The sequence below is a fragment of the Mesocricetus auratus genome, unplaced genomic scaffold (genome assembly GCF_017639785.1).
Source record: "Mesocricetus auratus isolate SY011 unplaced genomic scaffold, BCM_Maur_2.0 Super-Scaffold_100676, whole genome shotgun sequence".
In the NCBI taxonomy this organism is placed as follows: Eukaryota; Metazoa; Chordata; class Mammalia; order Rodentia; family Cricetidae; genus Mesocricetus; species Mesocricetus auratus.
Genome location: NW_024429266.1, coordinates 59,620,878 through 59,634,421, shown reverse-complemented (window position 1 = coordinate 59,634,421; position 13,544 = coordinate 59,620,878). Strand labels below are relative to the sequence as shown.

At 40.5% G+C, this 13,544-nt stretch overlaps 1 protein-coding gene across 2 annotated transcripts in view; it reads left to right on the top strand.

Annotated features, from left to right (window-relative positions):
• Positions 1–13,544, top strand: part of Thsd7b (thrombospondin type 1 domain containing 7B) — an 866,887-nt gene that overhangs the window by 292,239 nt on the left and 561,104 nt on the right. For both annotated transcript variants that reach the window (XM_040738481.1, XM_040738480.1), the window contains exon 3: positions 6,698–7,508. In XM_040738481.1, the coding sequence (XP_040594415.1) occupies positions 6,698–7,508 (811 nt within the window). The remainder of the gene's footprint in view (positions 1–6,697; positions 7,509–13,544) is intronic.

Sequence of the window (13,544 nt, the reverse complement as noted above, 5' to 3'; positions counted from 1 at the left end):
GACTGTGCTTATTTTTCTCTGCCCTCTAAAGTCCTATTTTTTTCTTGAGTATAGCAGGGATTTTAACATATGCCACACCTAAAATTAGACTTTCAACAATCTGTCTCAAACAGAGTCATTTGGATTGGGTTATTCATTCATCTAAACTAATCCGGTTAAGAGTAACTTAATTAAGGGAATAAAAGTCTGCCAGCTCTTTTCTGTCTGCAGAGGAATATTGTATTACAGCACTGACATATCTGCACAGGGAGCCAAAACATGGACAGAACATCCTGGGAATCACAGAATCAAAAATTTAAAAATGACCTGAATGTTCATGTTCCCCTTCCATGGCCAAAGAACTTTTCTGAAACCAGGATTTCAATGTGTTTCTTAAAAATTATTCTATTTAAAATACATACCATTGCCAAGCAATGGTGGCACACACCTTTAATCTAGCACTTGGGAGGCAGGGGAAGGTGGATCTCTGTGAGTTCAAGGCCAGCCCGGTCTACAGATTGAGTTCCAGGACAGCCTCTAAAGACTACAGAGAAACCCTGTCTTGAAAACAAAAAAATCAAACAATCAATCAATCAGTCAATCAATTTATCATCAATAAAATACCCGACAGTTGGTCCAAGCGCAGAGAATATGCATAGTAGAGTGCTCAGCTAAGAATGGGGCATCTCTGTTACACACCATCAAGACTCTGGTGAAGCTGCAAAAGAAGACAAAGATGGTAAGAGCCAGAGGTCAGGAAGGAGCGGAGTGAAGGAGCGTGTCCTGAACGTGACAGGGTTGCTGCACTCATGAACCCAGAGCAGCTGTGGTTGCCTTCCCATGGCAAGATAATCAACATTCTAGCATGCGGGAGGTGCCCAGCGAACCCCATCCCTAGGGGAGGGGCTACTGGCACCTGGCACCTGATGGCTGCAGGGAGTGCAATGTTATTTATTTTTCTCTTTAGGCAATGGCCGCATACTATGAGCATAGAGGGAGAACTAATTGGACTCAATGGGTGGGGAGGTGAATGCCATGAGCATGACTTGAAGGAGTTGGAAAGTTAAGAAACCAAATAAATTGTTCACAATTCTCAAAGAATAAAGATAGATAGACAGATAGATAGATAGATAGATAGATAGATAGATAGATAGATAGACTGACAGATAGATTGATAGATTTTAAGGCCTGGTAATTAATTCAGGAGTACCTGTTCCTACCTCATAGAAAAGACAGTACATGACAGGCATACCTCCACCTTATTTAAACAGACCCAGGTATACACACACAAGTCAACACCTCTACACTTGTAGCAGTGAAATAATTTTCTCTAGAGTGATATATGGCAAAGTCATTGTTTTAGAGACATACTGTCTTAGTAACTAAACTCTGCATAGCTTTTTGCCTGTTTTCCATTTAAAACATATGCAGTTACTGAACTGATATGAAAAACATAAAACATGTTTCTTCATATTACATTTTTAGTATATAATCTGAATATAATTATGATTTTTGCATATGTTAATTTTCATCTGTTCATTTCTTAGGCTTCTCTTTTGTGTATGAACTTGGACAAGGCTTCTAACATATGTCAAACATCAGGCACACATCATATAAATGAATGTGCTTTGAGAGTTTTTCTCCCAAATGGTAAAACCCCTCAGGTCTGTGATTTTCATTCATGTGTACTAAAAGTTCATTGCCAACTAAAACTGAATAAATCATGGAGCACTTTTTTCCTTCATGCTTGAGAAATGCAAATCACCACAAGCCACATGCCCAGAGCTCTCCTCTCTCTGGTTTTGTCTATAACCTGTTTTTCATTTGTCTTAAGTACTCAGGGTTCACTTTGCACTCATTCCTTATTTACTTGTTTTTGTCAGCTTGAGCATTTGCTCCAGCCTTTCTACACAAACTGTCCAGTGTTTGCAAACACATACACTCCACAGCCTGGAGGGCAGATTCTGCACACACCCACGACTCTTCTTAATGCTGCTGGTCCTATCCACAGCAGACCCATAGCCTTCACTGTGACATGAATTAGGTCTATGATTGTAGCAATTTACAGTTTTTAATAGTTATATTTTGTCTTCTATTGATCTGGGAAAATGGTGCTATTGGTAACATTTTGTGTAGATGAATGATGTAAAAACAAATAAAAATGGTCTTGTATAAGGTTTAAGATATTGATAGTTTCAACTAACAAAATATGAACCACCTTGCACTTCAAAGTAAATAAAGGATTGTTAATGAAAAAATAATATTGTAATGATAAGAAATGTCTTAGACAAATATTTTTAAAAAGTGCAGTATCTATTCGATAGTAGATACCTCATGTTTAAACTGAATGAAATTTAATATTAGCTTCTTCAAGATTGAGTAGCAGCAAATTGAATTTCCTTCTCTCTCTTTAATTCAGACCAAAAATCTTGAGTGGAGAATTGTATGTATGTAATACCTAAGCAAATAGAGATACCTTGGTAGTCATTATTTTAAAACCCCAAGTACTTTACAAAATGTTTCCTTTTATCATATCCAATTATTTTAATGTCTCCTATGATTGATTTTATACTTAAAGTTCACCACCATCATATGATTTTAAAAATGTCCCTTTATTGAGTGGATCTTTTTATTGAAACCAACAGATTATCTAACACAGTGGACAATGGATAGGATACTTAATACCAAAAAAAAAACCTCCACAGCATCATTTGTACTGTATAGCTTTGTATTTTCCATTCACATTGTGCAGCTTTGCATTTTCCATTTGCAGTGCATGTTGCTTATGAACACAGAACTAAAAGACAGTTCATCAAGTCAGCTAGTGCTGACAGCACCACTGTGCAAGTCTAATCACTTTATCATGGTCAGTCAGTGCTGGATAAAATGCTGGAAGTGAGCAGGCAAATGCAAAGGAATATTGCTGAGTAAAAGCTGGCTTACCGTAATACAATTCACCCTTTCATTTCATCAAAATGAACCCCCGCCATTGTGTTGATAAATGAAGGAAGCATTGTCACCATAGCTTGACAATGCAGTGTTATTGTGGATGCTAGACTTATATGACCAGAGTACAGATATGGGAAGGAACTGAACTGCCAAGAATATTAGAATGAGATACCTTTTTCCTGCTAAAATGCCAAACCCTGCCATGGTAAGCAACCCCAATGCAACAGATGCCCTACTTTTCTAGGGGCACTGTTGATGTCGCTTCCCCATTGCCTGTGACTATTCCTGAACACGTAATTGTACACTTTGTGAAGTGATTAGGCTGCATTTAGCCTGTGAGAATGCCTTCTTTTCCAGCTGGTGCTGATCACTCTGCTTCCTGGGATGCAAAGTGTCTCAGTGACCTCCAGAGTTTTGGTAGTGGACACAAGTTTTATAGTTAACTTTACTAAATATCCTCACGCTCAGGTTATACATGTAAGGAAAATGAAAGGGGGCTATTACTTTTTTCCATTGATATGACATGTGATTATTTTCTGTCCTTGTGAAACATGTATGATCAAAGACGACTGGAGGGTGATTGTCTTGCATGCATGAAGGCCTAAATTCAATCCCCGCAACCATGCAAAATGTCTGGACATGGTGGCACATGCTTATTGTCACATTTCTAGAGAGGCAGAGAGACCTCTGTAAGCCACACAGGATAGGCTACTTGGTGAGCTCTAGGCTATGGAGCTTGTCTGAAAGAAAGAAAGAAAGAAAGAAAGAAAGAGAGAGAGAGAGAGAGAGAGAGAGAGAGAGAGAGAGAGAGAGAGAGAAGGAAGGAAGAAATAAAGAAGGAAGGAAGGAAGGAAGGAAGGAAGGAAGGAAATGGCTGGTTCTCTGAGGATGTCCCCTTGCTTTCACATAATGTCCCACTTTTCTGAGAGAGGCCTGCTGACTAACAGTAGAGTAGAGGTCAGTAAGATTAAAAAATAAATTACCCCAATGGACACCTCCCTTTTTACACAGAAATTTACTAATTAAAGGATCTGCTGTCACAAGCTAATGTTGGAAGGTTGGCCTGGAGTTTGTACCTATCAGAAATCAAAACTAGTTTAGGTATTGCGGTATGTGCAGCATTTCTAACTACTTGGGAGGCAGAGGCAGAGGATGGAGAATTGTTTAATCCATGCAAGTGAGCTAGGCTACACAGAAAAAACAAGTGTCTTCAAAACTTAATAATATTTCATTTTAAATACTAAAAATAAGGAAGGACTAAATGCAGCAATGGACACTTGAGTCATGAATGAGATTGCAAAGCAAATTCTATTTCAAACACTGTCTTAGATATGTGTGGTGTGTGTGTGTGTGTGTGTGTGTGTGTGTGTGGTGGATAAGTGATATCGGATGTTCTTAAGTATGCTGCAAATATGTGTTGCTTTTATTGGTTGATGAATAAAGCTGTTTCAGCCAATGGCCAGACAGAATATAGCTAGATGGGAAGTCAGGGAGATTCCATGTAGCCACCAAAGGAGTAGCATGTTGGGGCATTTCTGGTAAGTCATAGTCTCGTGGAAATACATAGATTAATATAAATAGGTTAATTTGTAAGAGAGAGCTAGCCAGTAATATATCTGAACCACTGACCAAACAATTGTAATTGATATAAAACCTCAGAGTGTTGTTTTATAAACAGCATGGGAACTGAAGGGAGGGACAGAAAATTTCCAACTACAAATATGTATATTAAATAATAAATGTGTAAGATCATATATGAAGCTTCACAGCTTCCTAATGTGCTATTCTAACTGTATATAAGGTCACTGAGATATATAGACCTTTTTGTCTGGTAAATTTCACTGTGTGTATGCATGGGTTTTTTTATATATACAGAAGCTTTAATTTAAAAAAAGACACAGTGCTAAACAAACAAACAAAAACCCGTCTCATTCCAGGGACCAATTTTTCATAGCCATTTACTGCCTCACTGTTGTTCTTGTGGTAGATACGTTTTCCTTCATGCAGTTTGCCACAGGATAACCAGCATAAACTGAGGATAATTATTTAGAAAATAAAAATATATTAGGATGTTTCAGGTTTTTCTTTAATGTTTTTCTCTGTTTAGCTGAGTAAAGTGTATGCTGAGGAATTGGAAACATGAAAAGTCCTTGAAACATGAAAGCCTTAGGGCTTTTCTTTTAAACAATATTTTGTTCTTATTATTTTTTATGAACAGGGGTGTTTTGTCTACCTGTAAGACTATGATCATGTGCTCTGAAGTCAGAAGAAGGCATTGAATTTCCTGGAATAGGAGTTACAGATGCTTGGGATCTGTTTTGTCAGTGCTGGGAATTGAACCTGGGACCCCTGGAAGAGCAGCCAGTACTTTTAACAGCTGAGTTATCTCTCTAGTCCCTTTGATTTTTCAATGAAATATTACCTAGCCAGAATATATTAATACTAAGTGTTAATATAATATACTAATTAGCATTAAGTTATATATACAGGTTTTAGAACATAATAATCATAATGGTCAGATAGTTTGTTAAATGTTTCCTTGGTATGGCACTGTACCATTGGTCCCCAGAACACCCCATAGGTCAGCACTTCCAGTATCTCCCACATTACATGGCTACAGAAATAAACATCACAATAGTCAAGTATTTTTACTAGTTTGTATTTCTGATCAGAGACAGAAGGTGTTCCACATCTTTTTTTTTGTCATTTTTTATTTTAATTTTAAATAGCTTGTTTTACATGTCAATCCCAGTTCCCTCTCCCTCCCCTCCTCCCGCACTCCCCTTCCCCCCTACCCTCCCACCCTATTGCCAAATCCTTCCACATAGGGGATATCTAGAGTCTGTTATTTTACTCTGGGTAGGGTCCAGGCACTCTCCTAAGTGTCCAGGCTGAGAGAGCATCCCTCTTTGTGCTATAGGCACACGAAGACTGTTTGTATACCAGGGATAGACACTGATCCACAGCTCAGAGCCCCATAGGTTGCCCAGGCCTTCTCGCTGACACTCACATTTGGGGGGTCCAGATCAGTCCCATGCTGGCCTACCCACTGTCCGTCTGGGGTCCAAGAGCTCTCCCCTGTTCAGATCAGCTGTCTCTGCTGGTTTTGCCAGCCCATTCTTTGCCAATTTGCTCATCACTCCTCTCTCTCTGTCACTGGGTTCCTTGGGTTCAGTTCAGTGATTAATTGTGTGTTTGCCTCTGCTTCCATCAGTCACAGGATGAAGGCTCCCGGATGGTTATAGACTTCAAATTCATTATCAGGAATGGGCATTCGAGGTGGTCTCTCCACTATTGCTTAGCTTGCCAATTGGTGTTATCCCTTTAGATCACTCGAGGTCACTCTGGTGCCTGATCTGTATTCGATCCTATGATTCTCTCTTCCCCCTATTCTACCCCCACCCCCTCAACTTCCTGTTCCCCCATGACCAACTCTCTTCCTCTTCACCCCCTCTCTTCTTCCCAGGTCCCACTCCCCCCTACCCCTCGCCGTGTTCCCCATCCATTCAGAGGATCTTGAAAGAACATTAATCAACTTTATATGGAAAAACAAAAGGCCCAGGATAGCCAAAACATCCCTATACAATAAAGGAACTTCAGGAGGTGTTCCACATCTTAAACTGAGACATGGCACACACACCAACTTCGACACTAAATATTACCTCCATTTCACACCAAATTTGTGATTTTTGTGTTGTGAAATATGCAGACACACTTCTCCTTCCCCCAGAGTTGAAGAATGATGGAGAGCCTTGTTTTCCTATCTCAGGTCCCTGGGGAAGGTGTGCAGGTGACTGCGGACCAGGCGGAGCCCAGAGTCGAGCTGTGTGGTGTTTTCACATAGAAGGGTGGACCAGTCCCATGACGAACTGTGATGAGAGCAGCCGACCTCCAAGGGAAAGGAGCTGTTTCCGCGTGTGTGACTGGCACAGTGATCTGTTCCAGTGGGAGGTTTCCGACTGGCACCGCTGCATACTGGCTCCTGGGGCCCAAGGCGAGCCCAGGCCTAGGGCTACGGAGTGCGTGACGGCTCAGCACGGTTTGCAGCACCGGACAGTGCGCTGTCTGCAGAAGCTCAACCGAACTATGGTGGCCAATGACATCTGTGAACACTTTGCCCCTCAGCCCCCCACAGAGCAAGCCTGCCTCATCCCTTGCCCCAGGGACTGTGTGGTGTCCGAGTTCTCCCCATGGTCAGCCTGTGGCGAAGGGTGTGGGAAGAAGCTGCAGCACAGAACTCGCGTGGCCATTGCTCCCCCTTTGTATGGAGGTCTGCAGTGCCCGAATCTGACTGAATCCAGAGCCTGTGAGGCTCCGGTTTCCTGCCCTCTTGGGAAAGAGGAATATTCCTTCAGCCTTAAGGTGGGACCGTGGAGTAAATGCAGACTCCCTCACCTTAAGGAAGTCGACCTCAGCGGAAGAAATGTCCAGGATTTTAGCTCCGATTCAAATGAGCAAGTCACCCTAACACATCAGAGTTACAAAGCACACCACCACTCCCAGCCTGGAAGTGTAGAGATAGGTTTTCAAACCAGGCAGGTGTGGTGCGCCAGAAGTGATGGAAGAAACGCCCTGTTAAGGTAGGATGTCCTCCCTGCTTGTCTTTTGTAGACCTGGTATATGTAAATGAGCATAGCCATAAGGGTTCTCTGTGATCTCTATCAAGACAAAATAATAATCAAGTTTGTAATTTGGAATTTTAGAGACTTCTGGGTCCACTTAAGAAATTTACTATTTCTGTTAGGAATGTCAGATATTTCGTAGTGTAAACAGCCAATGTTTTAAATACTTTCATTGCATTTCTCTGTGTCTATCTGTCTGTCTCTCCCTCTATACGTCTCTGTCTCTGTGATTCTGTTTCTCTGTATCTCTGTCTCCCCTCCTTCCCCGTGTGCATGTGTGAGTGTGTGTACTCACGTGCATACATGTGTGTGGTATGTATGTGGTGTGTGTGTGTGCGTGTGTGTGTGTGAGAGAGAGAGAGAAATGTTCGTACACATATGAAGACAGCAGAGCACAAACCCCAGGAGGAATAGGCAGTCTCTCCTTCCAACATGAGGCTCCCGGGGATCTAACTGAGGTTGTAGGGCCCAGGAGCAAGCACCTTTGTCCACTGAGCCGTTTCTCCCATCCCGCAATGCTTTAAATCCTTGTGTGATTGCTAACTCCCTCACACAAAGGGTAATTCTTTCATTTCTACATTTCATCCCAATATCAACTAATGTAAGCAGAGGACTTACGTGACTATCCTACTAGAACTAAATGGCATTTATGCTGAGAACTCAGCTTTGCTTTCACATCCAGGATATGAACATGTCATCATCCCCTGCCTTTTATAATGCATCTGTGGGCTTCCAAGTTTATTTCTATTTCCATTTCTTTACTAGGTTTTCTACCACTGGAGAAATTCTTGAATATCTGAGTTGAATGTGTTTTTATATTAGTAGCAGCATCAAAACTAAACCCAAGTTTTCTTTACTTTTTAGTATTGCTTAGTCAGAAATGAAAATTTTGCATGAGCAATAATTAAAATTGTTTTTTGTATAGGGAATAAACTCTTAAAACCAACAATTTAGGTATCAAAATTGTTTAGGTGTGCTCTTTTAAATAAGTTCACAGAACCATGCTGAAATGTTTTTCTCCTTGCTACTTAAATGGAAATGTTAGTAAATTTTGACATCTCTCAAACACACACATAATTAAGGTACCTTTCAGTAATATTTAAATCACCAAGCAGCACAATGCAATTGTCAGAGTATAGTCATTATCATCAGTGGCTCTTTCTTGAGATCACAAAAGAGGGCCTCCCTGTTTGGTAATGTGATGATGGTGTTTTCTCCATGGTACAAGAGGATGAGTGCATGTCATCTTTGATTCTCCCTTCTGATTGATGCCATAAACAAGTGACAAGGACATTGGAGACTAGTTTAGGCCAATTTGCTCCTATCTCTGAAAAACCAAAAGATTAAGTTGGTGATCAGGATAATTTAGTTGAACACATCCTATATGGTATTTTATAAAAGCATTGTCTCTTTAATATTTCATAGTTATTTTAATTAACATTGCCAACAGAATTCCAGTTCATTAATAATCTGTTTTTACCAGATTCCTTTTGTTAAAAAGTAGACTTTGTTTTTTACTGAAAATAGATTTTAATAAAATATATTCTGAATATGCCCCTCCCCCAAACCCTTCCAGTTCTTCCCCATCTCCTCTCCCAACCAGATTCATATCCTTTCTCTTTAGAAAACAAACAAGCATCTAAGGATAATAGCAAAATAAGATAGAATAAAGCAAACAAGTCAGAATAGGACAAAACAAACCAGAGGGGAAAAACACTATAAACCCACATAGACACACTTGTTTGCACACACGGGAATCCCATAAAAATACACAGTCAAAAACCATAAAGTATATATGCAAAGAATCTGTAAGGTTGAGAGAGAGAGAGAGAGAGAGAGAGAGAGAGAGAGAGAGAGAGAGATGCCCTGACACAGTACTATGAAACAAGGAACCTCCAAAGATGCTGTTGAGTTCAGTTTGGGTTGGTCATCTACTGCTAGGGCATGGGCCAACACTTTTCTTTCCTCAGTGAGACTTCCTTTGAGAAAACTCATTTTCCAGTCACAAGGGGTTATTACTTGGAGCTAGCTTCTGTGTTAAGGATAGGAGGCATGTGTCCATATCTCCTCTTTCTAGGACCCCATCAGGTGCTACCCATGCAGAACCTGTGCATGCTGCCCCACTTTCTGTGAGTTCACATGTGTGTTGGTTGTGCTCTGTTTAGAGATCTTTGCTTCCTTGGTGTTCTCCATCCTATCTGATGCCAGGACACCTTTGGTTTACAGGAGGAGGCTTTAGCTTTTAGAGTAGAGCAGCAATGCAGAGTTCCTAGATGTCTCTTCTCATTCCCAGACAGTTCCAGTCCTGTTTAACAGTTTGCATGAGGAGGACACTCTTGCCCCAGCTGGGTAACACACTGAATAGTTTTGTCTCCAAGGTCAACTCATATGTTGAAATCTAATCTGGAATGAAGTGAGACTGGGGAATGAGTTCATTAAAGCAGCAAGGTAGAGCCCACAAATGGATCTATGCTTTTATTATACATTTTCCCCTGATGTTTCTGTCATGAAAATTCCGTATTTAATCTCATAGAGAGATTACCAGAACTTGATTGCTACCCTGCTCTGTGACTTGAATTAACAACATTCTGTTTCTTAACAGCCGTGTAGTTCATGGAATTTTTTGTTATAGTGTGCTGAACCTTACTAAGGGTGTGGTTATAAGGAGAGACTGTGGCTTAGGATCATCAACATAAGTTGGTTTATTTCCATGTTAGTGGTTGGAAAGCCCTAAATCAAGAAGTGGGTCAGTTTGGTTCCATATGAGGGCTCCCTTCCCAGCCTTTGGTCCAGCATTTGCATATGCCCTTGTGTGGAAAGAGAAAGAAGGGAAGAAAGGCTGTACATATTAACTCCTTTGTATAAGTCCCATGTCTTACCCAAGGGTTCCCTTCATGCCCTAGTCAATTCTCAAAGTCCCCAACTTCAAAAAGGAGTTGAAATCTCAATTTAGGGAATACAGTTTAGTCCACAAAATTCACTTGGTGATAACAGTTGAACCAAGACCAATATTAATATATTTAGAGTTGGGGGTTTGCATCTATCTTCACTATTCTTATAGGTCATGGGTTGGACAAGTAGACAGTAACCTGTCCCCATTACTGCTTTATCTTCCAGAATTGACTGTCACACTCTCCCCGCAAAGTCCTGATATCACTGTTCATTTAGCTGTCTTCAAACTTTAAAGTTTTCAGAATGTCACAGAGCTGAAATTATTCCATGTAGCTTTCTCTGATTGTTTTTCATTTACCAGTGTGCATTTAAATTTATCCATGGTTTAGACCAGTGGTTTTTGTTGTTGCTGATTTTTGGTATGTGAGTAATATGTGCACACCCAGTGGCCTGAGGAGGGTGTCAACTGTCATTCTTTTGCTGAAGTGCCTCTCACTGAATTTGGAGCAAGGTTGGCAGCCAAAAAAACCCAGAAATCCTAATGTCTACAACCCCAACAACACAGGCACACCAGGCTTTTAATGTGAGTGTTGGGGATTTAACTTAGGTTGTTCTAAACACGGAGACATCCTCTCAGCTCAATGTCTACTTCTTGTCATTATTGACTAATGTACTATTGTACGGTACCACAGTTCCTTTCCCTATCCCCCAAGGATCATTTTGGTTGCTTCTAGATTTGGGCTATTATGACTATAGTTATTGTAGAAAGAATCGTACACACATTTTTGAGTATACTGTTTGAACTCTTTTGTATAGAGTTTAAGGAATACAGTCACTCACTATGGGAAGAGTGCACTTGACTTTTATAAGGAACTGTCAAGTGTGTGGCAGAAGAAATGGCTCAGTGGTTAAGAGCACACATCCTTGCAGAGGAGCTGAGGTCATTTGCCAGCAGCCACACTAGGCATCTCACAACCTCCAGTTACTGTAGTTCCAGTGCATGCAAGCTCTTTTCTGACATCCAGTGCATACTCATATGCATGGCATATAACCCACAGATGGATAAATGCAATTAAATTAAAATATGAAAAATAGTAGTTTTGCTTATTCGTTTTCTCTTTATTCTTTGAATGGCTAGCCACCCAGCTCCCAAATAATCAAACAGAAGCTTATTCTTGTTGGTGCCTGGCCTTAGTTTGGCTTATTTCTTGCCAGCTTTCCTTAAATTATTCCATCTACCTTGTGCCTCTGGGATTTTATCTTTTTCTATTTCTGTATACCTTTCTTAACTACTTACTCTGTGGCTTGCTGTGTAGCTGGGTGGCTGACCCCCGGCACCCTCCGTCCTCCTCCTCCTCATTTTTTTCCACTCCTCAATATTTTTTCCTTCTATTCATTCTCTTTGCCTTGAAGCCCACCAAGTCTGTCTCCTGCCTAGCTATTGGCCTTTCAGATCTTTATTAGATCAATCAGGTATTTTAGATAGGCAAAGTTGCCCAGCTTCATAGAATTAAACAAATGCAACACAAGAGATTGCAATATATCTTTGCAGCATTAAGCAAATGTTCCACAGCATAAACAAATGTAGCACAGTTTTAATGAATTTTCCACAACAGCCAACTCTCTCCCAAAGTGCCTGAACCACTTTACATGCCTACAATCAATGAAAAGGAATCCCTGGATCTTTGTTGCTTCTAGTGTCTGTGAATGAAGATTGATATGATAGGTTCTATCTCTTCATGCTTAGATGTTTGTTCCTTTTTCTCAGTATTTACCCTGTATGCTCCTTCATGAGTTTCCTGGAGCTATGGTTTGCTATCTGTTGTTAATTTTGAGGTAACATTCATGAAAGTGTCCCCAGGAGTTGTGTCTTCCAGGAGCTTTTTAACTGTCCACACTGAGCCTAGATTCACCTTTGTCAGATTTTCCTGCCCTGTCATGTCTGCAGGCTTGGTTTCTGCTCCTGCTTTTCTCTCAATAGGCTGTGTTTGTTTTCCTCTGCTGCTGGCCTCTGCAATTTTGGGGTTAGTTAACTGCCTTTGGACATTAGTTCTCTGATGGATCTAAGCATTGTAGTTTGTCAGTCTATGTAACTTCTATGTCCAGAACCCTTGAGAGCCTGCATGGGCACCAGAGGTCTCTGTGATCTATTTCACACTTCAGACAGTATACTGAACCAGAACAACCCTTGCCACATTATGCTGTGAAATCATATCTTATGAACATTCATTTCATTTAGTCATCAAGGGTTATGAAATGCCTCATATCCTATCACAGAATGATCAAGCTGTTAGGAAATATGGTGTTAGTGAGGACATTTCTGTGTCTCCACCATCTACTGCCAATAGAGAAGTGTTGCACTTGGTAGCCACTTTAGCTTGGGGTTGACAGAGCTGTCTCATTTTCTAGATGACTCAGGAACTGTGCTAGCATTGCCTCACAGGAATGATGAAAGGTTGAAATATATCTCCAAAAAATTATTTCTTTCTTCTGTCCTTCCTTCCTTCCTATATATATATATATACATATATATATATATATATAATGATATATATATATAATGCATTGATCATATCTAATGGGTTTCATAGAGCTGTTTTCACACACGTGTATAATATATGTTGATCACATGCACACTCCAATATTGTCATTGCTCCCCTCACATTCCTCCTGACTCCTGTTCTTCTCTCTGAAATCCACATTCAACTTTCGTGTTCAGTTTTTGTTTGTTTCTTTTGGTGACTCAATGAGTTTAATTAGAGTTGCTTAAAGAAACATGGCTGATGGGTTATTTACAGGCTCATGGACCACTAACCCCTGACTACCCCACTGAGTAAAATCTCTTCCTTTCTCAGTAACCATTAACCCATATTTAGGGAGGGTTGAGCCAGTGAAGACATCCCACTTCTATGATAGAATGTCAACAGACCACTCTAGTGTAAGTCATGTCCAGGTAATCACAGCTGGGGAGGAGGCTCAAGAATGACATGGCTACGTCATGACATTTTACTTTCAGTGTTTTAGGGAAAGCATCAATATCCTTGTGTGCCTAGATGAAACTTTAAGTCTGTCCTAATCTCTGTGTTTTGTCTAAAGGTAAAG